The sequence below is a fragment of the Pagrus major genome, chromosome 2 (genome assembly GCF_040436345.1).
Source record: "Pagrus major chromosome 2, Pma_NU_1.0".
Lineage (NCBI taxonomy): Eukaryota > Metazoa > Chordata > Actinopteri > Spariformes > Sparidae > Pagrus > Pagrus major.
In genome coordinates, this window is record NC_133216.1 from 12,400,187 (window position 1) to 12,419,216 (window position 19,030).

The 19,030-nt window shown below is 39.8% G+C and overlaps 3 protein-coding genes across 3 annotated transcripts; all 3 read left to right on the forward strand.

Annotated features, from left to right (window-relative positions):
- The first annotated feature begins 1,089 nt into the window (after positions 1–1,089).
- Positions 1,090–5,842, forward strand: LOC141019159 (extracellular calcium-sensing receptor-like). The gene is made up of 7 exons (XM_073494001.1): positions 1,090–1,350; positions 1,451–1,740; positions 2,083–2,375; positions 3,405–3,610; positions 3,733–3,954; positions 4,712–4,835; positions 4,938–5,842. The coding sequence occupies exons 1-7, from the start codon at positions 1,090–1,092 to the stop codon at positions 5,840–5,842; spliced, it is 2,301 nt and encodes a 766-aa protein (XP_073350102.1).
- A 1,298-nt stretch (positions 5,843–7,140) lies between these two features.
- LOC141019165 (extracellular calcium-sensing receptor-like) lies at positions 7,141–12,760 on the forward strand. Its single transcript, XM_073494008.1, is given in 8 exon segments — positions 7,141–7,247; positions 7,614–7,908; positions 8,010–8,299; positions 8,643–8,935; positions 9,973–10,178; positions 10,301–10,522; positions 11,276–11,399; positions 11,502–12,760. Coding segments are annotated over 8 exon segments (2,796 nt in total).
- A 944-nt stretch (positions 12,761–13,704) lies between these two features.
- On the forward strand, positions 13,705–19,017 carry LOC141019172 (extracellular calcium-sensing receptor-like). Its single transcript, XM_073494018.1, is given in 8 exon segments — positions 13,705–13,811; positions 14,178–14,472; positions 14,574–14,863; positions 15,205–15,497; positions 16,535–16,740; positions 16,863–17,084; positions 17,842–17,965; positions 18,068–19,017. Coding segments are annotated over 8 exon segments (2,487 nt in total).
- The last annotated feature ends 13 nt before the right edge of the window (positions 19,018–19,030 follow it).

Sequence of the window (19,030 nt, forward strand, 5' to 3'; positions counted from 1 at the left end):
GAATATCTTTTTATTATCTTTTCTCATGACAGTTGTCATTGAAATGTTATTAAATCACATAAAAAACCCATTGAAGGTGAGTTTTTTCAAGTTCATATGCATATATATGTAATATGTGTTAAAACAACGCACTCAAAAGATATAAGAGGAGGACAAAATTATTATGATCTCTGGTATTTACAATAGTTACTTGACAAGAGAGGAAAAGAGACAGGGACTCTTAATGGAAGAAACTCTACATGTGGCTAAAAAATTGAAGACTTCATCAAAGACCAAGGGTATCCTCCCTCTGATGTATAGTTGGCTGACAGAGAGTAGGAGGAGGGAAGCTTTTTTCTGTAAAATCTATATAAACCAGTGGAAACACACACACAGCATGCTCACATGCAGACACTTGAGTGATGGAAATCTCCGCTCTGTTTATTGGCCTGATCCTGTCTCTGAGTTTGTGTGAGCTGAACTCAGCTCTGAAACAAAGCACTGGGCTTACAGAGGAAAGGACTGGTGCTGGGGTCAGCAGTGAGGCCTCATCTGTGAAATGTAAACTCCAGGGTACCACTCGTCTACCTGCATTCTCAATGGATGGTGACTATGTTATTGGTGGTGTTTTTGCCCTTCATCACTACACACACAGACGGGTGCATAATTACACCACCATGCCTGAGCCACTAAAGTGCACAGGGAGGTTAGTAAGAGGGCAAAGTGGTGGATAAAAGGATGTTACACTATATGGGGTTAGAAATGTTTTGCTTTATATGATGTTTCAAAGCTTTTGTATAATATTTAAAACTTTTGCAAATGTATGTTTCATTACCAGGATAAGAAAAAAGAATTGAGCCATTTTTGGATCGACATGTTGACTATTTTTAAATATGTGCATTATGGACTGATATCTAATCCTGTGTTTTGAATTATGCTGGTCACTCTGTGATGTAAATTTTGTTCACAGATGCAGTGCAGCCATCAGTGATAATTCCCATGAACAGCAGTTCTGCTTAATTGTGTCTTTTCTGTTAAAACTAGATTTGAACAATTAAATTAGTTTCTTTGTGCAGCATTGACTCCCGTGAACTGCGCTTCTCGCTTGCAATGGTCTTCGCCATCGAGGAGATTAACAACAGCACAGAGCTGCTGCCAGGGATCAAACTTGGTTATGAGATCCACGACTCGTGCACCACAGTGCCTGTGGCGATGCATGTGACATTCCAGCTTTCAAATGGCCTGGACCCTGTGTTTTACACTGGTGACAATTGCTCACAATCTGGTATGGTGATGGCTATTGTTGGCGAGTCTGAGTCCACGCAATCTATCAGCATGTCGCGCATCATCGGGCCCTTCAACATTCCTCTAGTAAATATTATGAATTTGTTTCAAACTATTTCTTCAGTGTCCGCTAGTGCTGACTTGTTTTTCTTTCCTGTAAATTTATTACAATGCTGAATTCTTTTAGGTGAGCCACTTTGCCACTTGTGCATGCCTGTCTGATAAGCAGTACTACCCGAATTTCTTTAGAACAGTCCCCAGTGACCAGTTCCTGGCTGATGCACTGGCCAAGCTGGTGAAACACTTTGGCTGGACTTGGATAGGTGCTTTCCGGTCAGATTCAGACTATGGCAATGATGGCATGGCATCTTTCCTGCAGGCAGCACAGAAGGAGGGGATCTGTGTTGAATACTCTGAATCTTTACATCGGACCGACCCACGTAGCAGAATACAGAGAGTAGCTGACGTTATCCGCAGGTTTCTGCATCACTGATTGTGCTTTTGTTGCCTGTGCTGTCACTGAACATATCCACACAAAACCACAAAAAACATGTAGTGTTCAAACATAAAACTGGAGACTATTTCATTATCTTAGTGGCAGATTGGGAATGTAGGCCTATATTTCTTCATCAAGTTTGTTCTATTACATGATGAGACCAATACTCTATATTCAACACAAAAGATAATAATTTGCGAGTAGTCTTTCTCTATCATATTTATTATTTTAATAGTCAGGTAGCCTAACTCTCATTTTTCTTTATCTTAAGAATCTTGATAATGTTTTGGTATAATATAACATTCACTATGATGTCCCTGCAGGTCGACAGCTGTGGTTATTGTGGCAATTTCAGCCTCTGCAGAATTAACACTCCTGCTGGGAGAGCTGTCGCTCAAGCCTTCTCCACCTCGCCAGTGGATAGGCAGTTACTGGCCAACTAACCAAGAAATGCTGAAGTTCAACTTCTGTGCCGGAGCCATTGGATTTGGCATTCAAAAATCTGTCAACCCAGGTCTAAGAGAATTCTTGCTAGATCTGTCTCCAACTAAAGTGGCTGCCTCTCCAGTGCTTACTGAGTTCTGGGAGGATGCGTTCAACTGCAAGATGGGAAAAAGTGAGAAAGTTGTACATTGCTGACATTCATAGTCAGGTCTATGTGGTTTTGTTTTGTTGATTGTCTGTTTGAGGGAGCCTCCTATGTTAAAATGTAAGCAGCTTCTTTAAGATCAAACCCCAGTTTTCCGTTGATAGGGAAATCTACTGATATCAAAAGAACACAATGGACACATTTTTTCCTTTATAAGTATGACTAATTATGTTATTATATCTTTTGGCAAAAACTGAAAGAGTTTCTTATATGAAAGAAAACAGATAAAAACAGTTGGCCCTACTTTTAAGTCTATTTTTTACATTTATTAGAACGATATTGATACACACTGTGGAATCACCAAACTCTTAAAAATGCACCACAATGGCCCCTGGGCTCTTAGTACTGTATCGTATTTTCATTTCTTTGATTTGATTTGATTTGATTTTATTTAAATTTTCGGGAGGTGGGTCATTTGTCGATTCAGATAACAGCATTATTCTTCATTTATATTTAGACGTTTGAAGAATAATTTTGCTTGAACAGCACACGTTTCAATTCCAATTACATTTAAGCAGTACTATATGAGTTTCTACAAGGTATGTTTTGTGATTGAAATAAATGAAAAGGAAAGCAAAAAATAATTTTACACTCATTCGAAAGAATTATATTACATTCTCAGAACATTTATTTATTTGCACTTATTAAAACAGCTGAGGTCAGTATGTAATTAATTAAAAAGTTGTGGACATTTTTTTGCCTTTTGGACTTCACATCATAACACCTGATTACTGATTTGTGTTAACTGGACTTGGTATACATAACCACCAACACAGCATGAATCACCTTGAGGAAAGTAAATGAAAGCATGTCTGCAAAACTGTATGTAAAATAAGCATTTCTTATGAATAAATCTGAAAAATATAGATAAGCATGTTTCAAGGCATTGTTGACAGTTTAAATGAAAATAGAAATCATGAATTAAAAATAATCATAGTAAAATCATACATATTGTCAAAGCTAAAAACATGTTCCCCTTCCTTTATGTGCTTTTAGATGCAGCCAAAGAAGAAACTGTGTGTGATGGAACTGAAGACATACAGATGCTACAGAGCTCGTACACTGACACATCTCAGCTCAGAGGCACTAACACAGTGTACCAGGCTGTTTATGCAATAGCACATGCGATTCATAGTGCAGCATGTCAGGATGCAAATTCTACAGCTCAGTGTAACAAATTCACTAGGATGGAGTCCAAACAGGTCAATGAACATGATTACATGAACATAACCAATTTCATGTTACCACGATTATGTAATTTATAATATTCAGGTTAATGTTTTCCCTTTTCTACCTCCTTGTCTAACTTTGCTTATTGTCAAAGGTCGTTAGCCAGCTCAAGAAAGTGAATTTTTCCCAAAATGGTTATGATGTGTCATTTGATGTCAATGGGGATCCTGTGGCCAGATACGACCTGGTTAACTGGCAACAAAGTGAGAGTGGCAGCATTGAGATGGTGACAGTAGGGCTTTATGATGCATCACTGCCGGAGGGCCAGGAGTTGCACATCAACAGGAATCTCACTTGGATGGATGGTGGCAAAGATGTAAGGAGCCCATCAGTAATAATTTAATATATTAGAATTTCAAATTTGGTGATCTAAAAGGGCACAAAATTTGACACCGGAAAATGCACATGGATCGCTCTGGGGTTTGGGTAAGGGTACGAAGAGACTGGCTAATACTAAAATGAAAGGACAAGCTAGAATGATACAGTGACATAGGCTGGTCAGCGCTGGAGGAAGGGCAGTAGGACAACCGGATGGGCGAAGCTACTAGACGCTGAATAAATTGGCAAAACTGGCACTTAAGGCAGTAGCTCTCACAGGTCCCTGCCAGAGGCCAGTGGCAAAGACAGAAATCCTCTGAATGCCGGGAAGGAGAGTCTATGAAGGCGGATCCCCTCTTGATGCCAGAGACAATGACTGACACCTAACAGACTGGATACTGATAGGCTGGGGGCTAGAATGGTGCAGGTTAGCTGATTGTGAGAAGAGGAGGCTGCAGTGACATGCTGTTTTGGCCAGCATGCTTGTTGCCACCATGGTGCAAATTAGCCTACTGATTTTTAATATATTTGTATATGTAGAAATATAGTAGACAGTAAGCACTGTGACAGAAGGGCCTTTTTCTATGAACAAGAGTAATTGTTACTTGAAGAAAATAACAATTGCAGTACACATATTGGCATTTGACTATTGTTTAAAGACGATCTTGAAAATGTGTAATCCAATCCTTTTATTCAAGGACCTGCATGGAACACCAGAATATGTGTGAGTTTGTTTGTATGTATGTATGTGCCAGGTGCCTGTGTCAGTGTGCAGTGAAAGCTGTCCTCCAGGAACTCGTAAAGTGCTTCAGAAAAGAAAACCCAATTGCTGTTATGACTGTATACCGTGTCCTGAGGGAGAGATTAGCAATACTACAGGTATGTTTTTTCTTTTTTCTTTTCTTCCTTTTTTCTTTTTTTTAAGACATGTCTACAACATCAACTTTATTACTGCTAAAAGCCCTCTCCTATTCATTTCAGATTCCCCCGATTGTTTCCCTTGCCCCAAGGAGTTCTGGCCTAATGCAGAGAGAGACACTTGTTTCCCCAAGCCTGTAGAGTTTCTTTCCTTTGACGAGGTCCTAGGAATCATCCTGGCTGCATTCTCAGTTGCTGGTGCCTGTCTTGCCATTGTGACAACGGCTATCTTCTTTCGTCACAGGACATCCCCGATTGTCAGGGCCAACAACTCTGAGCTGAGCTTCCTGCTGCTCTTCTCCCTGACTCTATGTTTCTTATGTTCATTAACTTTCATTGGAGCACCCTCTGATTGGTCCTGCAGGCTGCGCCACACAGCATTTGGGATCACCTTCGTCCTGTGTATGTCTTGTGTTCTTGGGAAAACCGTAGTCGTGTTAATGGCCTTCAAAGCTACACTCCCAGGTAGTAATGTCATGAAATGGTTCGGCCCTCTACAGCAAAGGATAACTGTAGTATCTTTCACATTTATTCAAGTTTTAATATGTACCATTTGGTTGTGTCTTAGTCCTCCTTTTCGATTCGAAAACCTAACTATATATAAGGAGAGAATCATCCTAGAGTGTGCATTAGGATCAGCTATTGGGTTCTGGGTTGTACTTGGGTACATAGGCCTACTGGCTGGATTTTGCTTAGTGTTAGCTGTCCTAGCCCGGAAACTACCTGATAATTTTAATGAGGCCAAGCTGATCACCTTCAGCATGCTGATATTCTGTGCAGTCTGGATCACCTTTATCCCAGCGTATGTCAGCTCTCCTGGGAAATTTACTGTGGCTGTGGAGATATTTGCTATTCTGGCCTCCAGTTTTGGACTGATACTGTGTATATTTGCTCCAAAGTGTTACATCATATTGTTTAAGCCAGAGAAGAACACCAAGAAACATTTAATGAACAAAAATCAATCCTGAGACATCTCAGGTTTTAAAATTGTTAAGATGGCAATATTAAACCAACTGACATATAAAGTTAAATACTCTTGTTGCTATATGCGCTTGCTACATTTTGTTACAATACATCATTCTGCTGGCAAACCTTGGGCCCTGGCATTCATGTGGATGAGACCTCACATACATCACACTCCCAAACATTGTCGCAGTCAAGGCCCCCCCATTAGCAACGGTTCTCCCCCAATGGCAGTGACTCCCACAGCAGGACAAGGGGTTCTGTCACACTGCCAGAACTTCTCAGGATGGGCCAAAGAACTTGACAAAAAGCTCAAGGTGTTGACCCAGAATCCAAATTCCCCAGATCAAAAAGAGTAGAAATATGCTTTTACTTCATTCGAAAGGTTTTAACCTAGGCAGTTTAGGAAGAGGGAATTTACAAGACTCAAACTGATCAAACTACTTCTAAGATTAAAAGCTGCATTGTTTTTTTCCCCTGTTCTTTTGTACATGCAATGTTTCTTTTTAAATCAGAGAACTACTAAACAATGCAGAAAATTAAAAAAGTGTTTTAAATATTTCAAATTGTTATAGCAAATTTAAATTCCAAGATTTACGGGTCAGGCATAGGGAATGTAAAAGTCAGACCACTTGGCACCTCACATGAAACACAATCTTCAATTAAATAAATAAAATATTTACATTTACAGGCTATTCATTTTCTATATTTCAGTGTTGTGTTTTAAATATCTTTTTATTATCTTTTTTCATGACAGCTGTCATTGAAATGTGATTAAATCACATAAAAAACCCATTGAAGGTGAGTTTTTTCAAGTTTATATGCATATATATGTAATATGCGTTAAAACAACGCACTCAAAAGATATAAGAGGAGGACAAAATTATTATGATATCTGGTATTTACAATAGTTACTTGACAAGAGAGGAAAAGAGACAGGGACTCTTAATGGAAGAAACTCTACATGTGGCTAAAAAGTTGAAGACTTCATCAAAGACCAAGGGCATCCTCTCTCTGATGTATAGTTGGCTGACAGAGAGTAGGAGGAGGGAAGCTTTTGTCTGTAAAATCTATATAAACCAGTGGAAACACACACACAGTCTGCTCACATGCAGACACTTGAGTGATGGAAATCTCCACTCTCTTTATTGGCCTGATCTTGTCTCTGAGTTTGTGTGAGCTGAACTCAGCTCTGAAACAAAGCACTGGGCTTACAGAGGAAAGGACTGGTGCTGGCGTCATCAGTGAGGCCTCATCTGTGAAATGTAAACTCCAGGGTACCACTCGTCTACCTGCATTCTCAATGGATGGTGACTACGTTATTGGTGGTGTTTTTGCCATTCACCACTACACACACAGATCAGTGCATAATTACACCACCATGCCTGAGCCACTAAAGTGCACAGGGAGGTTAGTAAGAGGGAAAAGTGGTGGTTAAGAGGATGTTATACTATATGGGGTCAGAAATGTTTTGCCTTGTATGATGAAAGTTCATGTATAATATTTAAAACTTTTGCAAATGTATGTTTCATTACCAGGATAAGAAAAAAAAAATTCAGCCATTTTTGATCGACATGTTGACTATTTTTAAATATGTGCAGTACGGACTGATATCTAATCCTGTGTTTTGAATTATGCTGGACACTCTGTGATGTAAACTTTGTTCACAGATGCAGTGCAGCCATCAGTGATAATTCTCATGAACAGCAGTTCTGCTTAATTGTGTCTTTTCTGTTAAAACTAGATTTGAACAATTAAATTAGTTTCTTTGTGCAGCATTGACTCTCGTGAACTGCGCTTCTCGCTCGCAATGGTCTTCGCCATCGAGGAGATTAACAACAGCACAGAGCTGCTGCCAGGGATCAAACTTGGTTATGAGATCCACGACTCGTGCAGCACAGTGCCTGTGGCGATGCATGTGACATTCCAGCTTTCAAATGGCCTGGACCCTGTGTTTTACACTGGTGACAATTGCTCACAATCTGGTTTGGTTATGGCTATTGTCGGCGAGTCTGAGTCCACGCAATCTATCAGCATGTCACGCATCATCGGGCCCTTCAACATTCCTCTAGTAAATATTATGAATTTGTTTCAAACTATTTCTTCAGTGTCCGCCAGTGCTGATTTTTTTTTTCCTCCCTGTAAATTTATCACAATGCTGAATTCTTTTAGGTGAGCCACTTTGCCACTTGTGCATGCCTGTCTGATAAGCAGCACTACCCAAATTTCTTTAGAACAATCCCCAGTGACCAGTTCCTGGCTGATGCACTGGCCAAGCTGCTGAAACACTTTGGCTGGACTTGGATAGGTGCTGTCCGGTCAGATTCAGACTATGGCAATAATGGCATGGCATCTTTCCTGCAGGCAGCACAGAAGGAGGGGATCTGTGTGGAATACTCTGAATCTTTACATCGGACCCACCCACGTAGCAGAATACAGAGAGTAGCTGACGTTATCCGCAGGTTTCTGCATAACTGATTGTGCTTTTGTTGCCTGTGCTGTCACTGAACATCTCCACACAAAACCACAAAAAACATGTAATGTTCAAACATAAGACTGGAGACTATTTGATTATCTGAGTGGCAAAATGGGAATGTAGGCCTATATTTCTTCATCAAGTTTGTTCTATTACATGATGCGACCAATACTCTATATTCAACACAAAAGATAATAATTTGCAAGTAGTCTTTCTCTATAATATTTATTATTGTATTAATCAGGTAGCCTAACTCTACATTTTGCCTTATCTTAAGAATCTTGATAATGTGTTGGTATAATATAATATTTACTATAATGTCCCTGCAGGTCGACAGCTGTGGTTGTTGTGGTATATTCAGCCTCTGCAGAATTAGCACTCCTGCTGGGAGAGCTGTCGCTCAAGCCTTCTCCACCTCGCCAGTGGATAGGCAGTTACTGGCCAACTAACCGAGAAATGCTGAAGTTCAACTTCTGTGTTGGAGCCATTGGATTTGGCATTCAAACATCTGTCAACCCAGGTCTAAGAGAATTCTTGCTAGATCTGTCTCCAACTAAAGTGGCTGCCTCTCCAGTGCTCACTGAGTTCTGGGAGGATGCGTTCAACTGCAGGATGGAAAAAGGTGAGAAAGTTGTTGAGAAAGTTGCCGACATTCATAGTCAGGTCTATGTGGTTGTGTTTTGTTGATTGTCTGTTTGAGGGGACCTCCTATGTTAAAATGTAAGCAGCTTCTTTAAGATCAAACCCCAGTTTTCCGTTGATAGGGAAATCTACTGATATCAAAAGAACACAATGGACACATTTTTTCCTTTATAAGTGTGACTAATTATGTTATCATATCTTTTGGCAAAAACTGAAAGTGTTTCTTATATAAAAGAAAATAGATAAAAACAGTTGGCCATACTTTTAAGTCTACTTCTTACATTTATTAGAACGATATTGATACACTCTGTGGAATCACCAAACTCTTAAAAATGCACCACAATTGCCCCTGCGCTCTTAGTACTGTATTGTATTTTCATTTCTTTTATTTTCTCTCTTTTTATTTCATTTAACTTTTGGGGAGGTGGGTCATTTGTCTATTCAGATAACAGCATTATTCTTCTATTTATATTTAGACATTTGAAGAATAACTTTGCTACAACAGCACACGTTTTAATTCCAATTACATTTAAGCAGTACTATATGAGTTTGTACAAGGTATGTTTTATGGTTGAAATAAATGAAAAAGAAAGCAAAAAATAATTTTACACTCATTCGAAAGAATTATATTACATTCTCAGAACATTTATTTATTTGCACTTATTAAAACAGCTGAGGTCAGTATGTAATTAATTAAAAAGTTGTGGACATTTTTTTGCCTTTTGGACTTCACATCATAACACCTGATTACTGATCTGTGTTAACTGGACTTGGTATACATAACCACCAACACAGCATGAATCAGCTCGAAGAAAGTAGACATAAGCATGTCTGCAAAACTGTATGCAAAATAAGCATTTCTTATGAATAAATCTGAAAAATATAGATGTGCATGTTTTCCAGGCATTATTGACAGTTTAAATAAAAAATAGAAATCATGAATTAAAAATAATCATAGTAAAATCATACGTATTGTCAAAGCTAAAAACATGTTCCCCTCCCTTTGTGTGCTTTTAGATGCAGCCAAAGAAGAAACTGTGTGTGATGGAACTGAAGACATACAGACGCTTCAGAGCCCTTACACTGACACATCTCAGCTCAGAGGCACTAACATGGTGTACAAGGCTGTTTATGCAATAGCACATGCCATTCATAGTGCAGCATGTCAGGATGCAAATTCTACAGCTCAGTGTGACAAATTCACTAGGATGGAGTCCAAACAGGTCAATGAACATGATTACATGAACATAACCAATGTCATGTTACCACGATACTGCAATTTATAAAATTTAGGTTACCCTTTTCCCTTCTCTACCTCCTTGTCTAACTTTACTTATCCTCAAAGGTTCTTAGCCAACTCAAGAAAGTTAATTTTTCCCAAAATGGTTATGATGTGTCATTTGATGTCAATGGGGATCCTGTGGCCAGATACGACCTGGTTAACTGGCAACAAAGTGAGAGTGGCAGCATTGAGATGGTGACAGTAGGGCTTTATGATGCATCACTGCCGGAGGGCCAGGAGTTCCGCATCAATAGGAATCTCACTTGGATGGATGGTGGCAAACATGTAAGGAGCCCAACAACAATAATCTAATACATTAGAATTTCAAATTTGGTGATCTAAAAGGTTACAAAATGCACATGGATCGCTCTGGGGTTTGGGTAAGGGGACGAAGAGCCTGGCTAAAACTAAAATGAAAGGACGAGCTAGAATGATCCAGTGACATAGGCTAGTCAGCGCTGGAGGAAGGGCAGTAGGACAACTGGATGGGTGAAGCTACTAGAAGCTGAATAAACTGGCAAAACTGGCAGTAAAGGCAGTACCTCTCACAGGTCCCTGCCAGAGGCCAGTGGCAAAGACGGAAATCCTCTGAATGCCGGGAATCAGCGTCTACGAAGGCGGATGCCCTCTGTAGGCCAGAGACAAAGACTGACACCTAACAGACTGGACACTGACAGGCTGGGGGCTAGAATGGTGCAGGTTAGCTGATTGTGAGAAGAGGAGGCTGCAGTGACTTGCTGTTTTGGCCAGCATGCTTGTTGCCACCATGGTGCAAATTAGCCAACTGAAGGCTTTCATACTGATTTTTAATATATTTGTATATGTAGAAATATAGTAGACAGTAAGCACTGTGACAGAAGGGCCTTTTTCTATGAACAAGAGTAATTGTTACTTGAAGAAAATAACAATTACAATACACATATTGGCATTTGACTATTGTTTAAAGACGATCTTGAAAATGTGTAATCCAATCCTTTTATTCAAGGACCTGCATGGAACACCAGAATATGTGTGAGTTTGTTTGTATGTATGTGCCAGGTGCCTGTGTCAGTGTGCAGTGAAAGCTGTCCTCCAGGAACTCGTAAAGTGCTTCAGAAAAGAAAACCCAATTGCTGTTATGACTGTATACCGTGTCCTGAGGGAGAGATTAGCAATACTACAGGTATGTTTTTTCTTTTTTCTTTTCTTCCTTTTCTCTTTTTTTTAAGACATGTCTACAACATCAACTTTATTACTGCTAAAAGCCCTCTCCTATTCATTTCAGATTCCCCCGATTGTTTCCCTTGCCCCAAGGAGTTCTGGCCTAATGCAGAGAGAGACACTTGTTTCCCCAAGCCTGTAGAGTTTCTTTCCTTTGACGAGGTCCTAGGAATCATCCTGGCTGCATTCTCAGTTGCTGGTGCCTGTCTTGCCATTGTGACAACAGCTATCTTCTTTCGTCACAGGACATCCCCGATTGTCAGGGCCAACAACTCTGAGCTGAGCTTCCTGCTGCTCTTCTCCCTGACTCTATGTTTCTTATGTTCATTAACTTTCATTGGAGCACCCTCTGATTGGTCCTGCAGGCTGCGCCACACAGCATTTGGGATCACCTTCGTCCTCTGTATGTCTTGCGTTCTTGGGAAAACCGTAGTCGTGTTAATGGCCTTCAAAGCTACACTCCCAGGTAGTAATGTCATGAAATGGTTCGGCCCTCTACAGCAAAGGATAACTGTAGTATCTTTCACGTTTATTCAAGTTTTAATATGTACCATTTGGTTGTGTCTTAGTCCTCCTTTTCGATTCGAAAACCTAACTATATATAAGGAGAGAATCATCCTAGAGTGTGCATTAGGATCAGCTATTGGGTTCTGGGTTGTACTTGGGTACATAGGCCTACTGGCTGGATTTTGCTTAGTCTTAGCTGTCCTAGCCCGGAAACTACCTGATAATTTTAACGAGGCCAAGCTGATCACCTTCAGCATGCTGATATTCTGTGCAGTCTGGATCACCTTTATCCCAGCGTATGTCAGCTCTCCTGGGAAATTTACTGTGGCTGTGGAGATATTTGCTATTCTGGCCTCCAGTTTTGGACTAATACTGTGTATATTTGCTCCAAAGTGTTACATCATATTGTTTAAGCCAGAGAAGAACACCAAGAAACATTTAATGAATAAAAACCAATCCTGAGACATCTCAGGTTTTAAAATTGTTAAGATGGCAATATTAAACCAACTGACATATAAAGTTAAATACTCTTGTTGCTATATGCGCTTGCTACATTTTGTTACAATACATCGTTCTGCTGGCAAACCTTGGGCCCTGGCATTCATGTGGATGAGACCTCACATACATCACACTCCCAAACATTGTCGCAGTCAAGGCCCCCCCATTAGCAACGGTTCTCCCCCAATGGCAGTGACTCCCACAGCAGGACAAGGGGTTCTGTCACACTGCCAGAACTACTCAGGATGGGCCAAAGAACTTGACAAAAAGCTCAAGGTGTTGACCCAGAATCCAAATTCCCCAGATCAAAAAGAGTAGAAATATGCTTTTACTTCATTCGAAAGGTTTTAACCTAGGCAGTTTAGGAAGAGGGAATTTACAAGACTCAAACTGATCAAACTACTTCTAAGATTAAAAGCTGCATTGTTTTTTTCCCCTATTCTTTTGTACATGCAATGTTTCTTTTTAAATCAGAGAACTACTAAACAATGCAGAAAATTAAAAAAGTGTTTTAAATATTTCAAATTGTTATAGCAAATTTAAATTCCAAGATTTACGGGTCAGGCATAGGGAATGTAAAAGTCAGACCACTTGGCACCTCACATGAAACACAATCTTCAATTAAATAAATAAAATATTTACATTTACATGCTATTCATTTTCTATATTTCAGTGTTGTGTTTTAAATATCTTTTTATTATCTTTTTTCATGACAGCTGTCATTGAAATGTGATTAAATCACATAAAAAACCCATTGAAGGTGAGTTTTTTCAAGTTTATATGCATATATATGTAATATGCGTTAAAACAACGCACTCAAAAGATATAAGAGGAGGACAAAATTATTATGATATCTGGTATTTACAATAGTTACTTGACAAGAGAGGAAAGGAGACAGGGACTCTTAATGGAAGAAACTCTACATGTGGCTAAAAAGTTGAAGACTTCATCAAAGACCAAGGGCATCCTCTCTCTGATGTATAGTTGGCTGACAGAGAGTAGGAGGAGGGAAGCTTTTGTCTGTAAAATCTATATAAACCAGTGGAAACACACACACAGTCTGCTCACATGCAGACACTTGAGTGATGGAAATCTCCACTCTCTTTATTGGCCTGATCTTGTCTCTGAGTTTGTGTGAGCTGAACTCAGCTCTGAAACACAGCACTGGGCTTACAGAGGAAAGGACTGGTGCTGGCGTCATCAGTGAGGCCTCATCTGTGAAATGTAAACTCCAGGGTACCACTCGTCTACCTGCATTCTCAATGGATGGTGACTACGTTATTGGTGGTGTTTTTGCCATTCACCACTACACACACAGATCAGTGCATAATTACACCACCATGCCTGAGCCACTAAAGTGCACAGGGAGGTTAGTAAGAGGGAAAAGTGGTGGTTAAGAGGATGTTATACTATATGGGGTCAGAAATGTTTTGCCTTGTGTGATGAAAGTTCATGTATAATATTTAAAACTTTTGCAAATGTATGTTTCATTACCAGGATAAGAAAAAAAAAATTCAGCCATTTTTGATCGACATGTTGACTATTTTTAAATATGTGCAGTACGGACTGATATCTAATCCTATGTTTTGAATTATGCTGGACACTCTGTGATGTAAACTTTGTTCACAGATGCAGTGCAGCCATCAGTGATAATTCTCATGAACAGCAGTTCTGCTTAATTGTGTCTTTTCTGTTAAAACTAGATTTGAACAATTAAATTAGTTTCTTTGTGCAGCATTGACTCTCGTGAACTGCGCTTCTCGCTCGCAATGGTCTTCGCCATCGAGGAGATTAACAACAGCACAGAGCTGCTGCCAGGGATCAAACTTGGTTATGAGATCCACGACTCGTGCAGCACAGTGCCTGTGGCGATGCATGTGACATTCCAGCTTTCAAATGGCCTGGACCCTGTGTTTTACACTGGTGACAATTGCTCACAATCTGGTTTGGTTATGGCTATTGTCGGCGAGTCTGAGTCCACGCAATCTATCAGCATGTCACGCATCATCGGGCCCTTCAACATTCCTCTAGTAAATATTATGAATTTGTTTCAAACTATTTCTTCAGTGTCCGCCAGTGCTGATTTTTTTTTTCCTCCCTGTAAATTTATCACAATGCTGAATTCTTTTAGGTGAGCCACTTTGCCACTTGTGCATGCCTGTCTGATAAGCAGCACTACCCAAATTTCTTTAGAACAATCCCCAGTGACCAGTTTCTGGCTGATGCACTGGCCAAGCTGCTGAAACACTTTGGCTGGACTTGGATAGGTGCTGTCCGGTCAGATTCAGACTATGGCAATAATGGCATGGCATCTTTCCTGCAGGCAGCACAGAAGGAGGGGATCTGTGTGGAATACTCTGAATCTTTACATCGGACCCACCCACGTAGCAGAATACAGAGAGTAGCTGACGTTATCCGCAGGTTTCTGCATAACTGATTGTGCTTTTGTTGCCTGTGCTGTCACTGAACATCTCCACACAAAACCACAAAAAACATGTAATGTTCAAACATAAGACTGGAGACTATTTGATTATCTGAGTGGCAAAATGGGAATGTAGGCCTATATTTCTTCATCAAGTTTGTTCTATTACATGATGCGACCAATACTCTATATTCAACACAAAAGATAATAATTTGCAAGTAGTCTTTCTCTATCATATTTATTATTTTATTAATCAGGTAGCCTAACTCTCATTTTTCTTTATCTTAAGAATCTTGATAATGTTTTGTTATAATATAATATTACTATAATGTCCCTGCAGGTCGACAGCTGTGGTTATTGTGGCATTTACATACTCTGCAGAATTAACACTCCTGCTGGGAGAGCTGTCGCTCAAGCCTTCTCCACCTCGCCAGTGGATAGGCAGTTACTGGGTAACTTACCGAGAAATGCTGAAGTTCAATTTATGTGCCGGAGCCATTGGATTTGGCATTCAAACATCTGTCAACCCAGGTCTAAGAGAATTCTTGCTAGATCTGTCTCCAACTAAAGTGGCTGCCTCTCCAGTGCTCACTGAGTTCTGGGAGGATGCGTTCAACTGCAGGATGGAAAAAGGTGAGAAAGTTGTTGAGAAAGTTGCCGACATTCATAGTCAGGTCTATGTGGTTGTGTTTTGTTGATTGTCTGTTTGAGGGGACCTCCTATGTTAAAATGTAAGCAGCTTCTTTAAGATCAAACCCCAGTTTTCCGTTGATAGGGAAATCTACTGATATCAAAAGAACACAATGGACACATTTTTTCCTTTATAAGTGTGACTAATTATGTTATCATATCTTTTGGCAAAAACTGAAAGTGTTTCTTATATAAAAGAAAATAGATAAAAACAGTTGGCCATACTTTTAAGTCTACTTCTTACATTTATTAGAACGATATTGATACACACTGTGGAATCACCAAACTCTTAAAAATGCACCACAATTGCCCATTGGCTCTTAGTACTGTATCGTATTTTCATTTCTTTTATTTTCTCTCCTTTTATTTCATTTAACTTTTGGGGAGGTGGGTCATTTGTCTATTCAGATAACAGCATTATTCTTCTATTTATATTTAGACGTTTGAAGAATAACTTTGCTACAACAGCACACGTTTTAATTCCAATTACATTTAAGCAGTACTATATGAGTTTGTACAAGGTATGTTTTATGGTTGAAATAAATGAAAAGGAAAGCAAAAAATAATTTTACACTCATTCGAAAGAATTATATTACATTCTCAGAACATTTATTTATTTGCACTTATTAAAACAGCTGAGGTCAGTATGTAATTAATTAAAAAGTTGTGGACATTTTTTTGCCTTTTGGACTTCACATCATAACACCTGATTACTGATCTGTGTTAACTGGACTTGGTATACATAACCGCCAACACAGCATGAATCAGCTCGAAGAAAGTAGACATAAGCATGTCTGCAAAACTGTATGTAAAATAAGCATTTCTTATGAATAAATCTGAAAAATATAGATGTGCATGTTTTCCAGGGATTATTGACAGTTTAAATAAAAAATAGAAATCATGAATTAAAAATAATCATAGTAAAATCATACGTATTGTCAAAGCTAAAAACATGTTCCCCTTCCTTTGTGTGCTTTTAGATGCAGCCAAAGAAGAAACTGTGTGTGATGGAACTGAAGACATACAGACGCTTCAGAGCCCGTACACTGACACATCTCAGCTCAGAGGCACTAACATGGTGTACAAGGCTGTTTATGCAATAGCACATGCCATTCATAGTGCAGCATGTCAGGACGCAAATTTTACAGCTCAATGTGACAAATATACTAGGATGGAGTCCAAACAGGTCAATGAACATGATTACATGAACATAACCAATGTCATGTTACCACGATACTGCAATTTATAAAATTTAGGTTACCCTTTTCCCTTCTCTACCTCCTTGTCTAACTTTACTTATCCTCAAAGGTTCTTAGCCAACTCAAGAAAGTTAATTTTTCCCAAAATGGTTATGATGTGTCATTTGATGTCAATGGGGATCCTGTGGCCAGATACGACCTGGTTAACTGGCAACAAAGTGAGAGTGGCAGCATTGAGATGGTGACAGTAGGGCTTTATGATGCATCACTGCCGGAGGGCCAGGAGTTCCGCATCAATAGGAATCTCACTTGGATGGATGGTGGCAAACATGTAAGGAGCCCAACAACAATAATCTAATACATTAGAATTTCAAATTTGGTGATCTAAAAGGTTACAAAATGCACATGGATCGCTCTGGGGTTTGGGTAAGGGGACGAAGAGCCTGGCTAAAACTAAAATGAAAGGACGAGCTAGAATGATCCAGTGACATAGGCTAGTCAGCGCTGGAGGAAGGGCAGTAGGACAACTGGATGGGTGAAGCTACTAGAAGCTGAATAAACTGGCAAAACTGGCAGTAAAGGCAATACCTCTCACAGGTCCCTGCCAGAGGCCAGTGGCAAAGACGGAAATCCTCTGAATGCCGGGAATCAGCGTCTACGAAGGCGGATGCCCTCTGTAGGCCAGAGACAAAGACTGACACCTAACAGACTGGACACTGACAGGCTGGGGGCTAGAATGGTGCAGGTTAGCTGATTGTGAGAAGAGGAGGCTGCAGTGACTTGCTGTTTTGGCCAGCATGCTTGTTGCCACCATGGTGCAAATTAGCCAACTGAAGGCTTTCATACTGATTTTTAATATATTTGTATATGTAGAAATATAGTAGACAGTAAGCACTGTGACAGAAGGGCCTTTTTCTATGAACAAGAGTAATTGTTACTTGAAGAAAATAACAATTACAATACACATATTGGCATTTGACTATTGTTTAAAGACGATCTTGAAAATGTGTAATCCAATCCTTTTATTCAAGGACCTGCATGGAACACCAGAATATGTGTGAGTTTGTTTGTATGTATGTATGTGCCAGGTGCCTGTGTCAGTGTGCAGTGAAAGCTGTCCTCCAGGATCTCGTAAAGTGCTTCAGAAAAGAAAACCCAATTGCTGTTATGACTGTATACCGTGTCCTGAGGGAGAGATTAGCAATACTACAGGTATGTTTTTTCTTTTTTCTTTTCTTCCTTTTCTCTTTTTTTTAAGACATGTCTACAACATCAACTTTATTACTGCTAAAAGCCCTCTCCTATTCATTTCAGATTCCCCCGATTGTTTCCCTTGCCCCAAGGAGTTCTGGCCTAATGCAGAGAGAGACACTTGTTTCCCCAAGCCTGTAGAGTTTCTTTCCTTTGACGAGGTCCTAGGAATCATCCTGGCTGCATTCTCAGTTGCTGGTGCCTGTCTTGCCATTGTGACAACAGCTATCTTCTTTCGTCACAGGACATCCCCGATTGTCAGGGCCAACAACTCTGAGCTGAGCTTCCTGCTGCTCTTCTCCCTGACTCTATGTTTCTTATGTTCATTAACTTTCATTGGAGCACCCTCTGATTGGTCCTGCAGGCTGCGCCACACAGCATTTGGGATCACCTTCGTCCTCTGTATGTCTTGCGTTCTTGGGAAAACTATAGTCGTGTTAATGGCCTTCAAAGCTACACTCCCAGGTAGTAATGTCATGAAATGGTTCGGCCCTCTACAGCAAAGGATAACTGTAGTATCTTTCACGTTTATTCAAGTTTTAATATGTACCATTTGGTTGTGTCTTAGTCCTCCTTTTCGATTCGAAAACCTAACTATATATAAGGAGAGAATCATCCTAGAGTGTGCATTAGGATCAGCTATTGGGTTCTGGGTTGTACTTGGGTACATAGGCCTACTGGCTGGATTTTGCTTAGTCTTAGCTGTCCTAGCCCGGAAACTACCTGATAATTTTAACGAGGCCAAGCTGATCACCTTCAGCATGCTGATATTTTGTGCAGTCTGGATCACATTTATCCCAGCGTATGTCAGCTCTCCTGGGAAATTTACTGTGGCTGTGGAGATATTTGCTATTCTGGCCTCCAGTTTTGGACTAATACTGTGTATATTTGCTCCAAAGTGTTACATCATATTGTTTAAGCCAGAGAAGAACACCAAGAAACATTTAATGAACAAAAATCAATCCTGAGACATCTGAGGTTTTAAAATTGTTAAGATGGCAATATTAAACTGACTGAAATATAAAG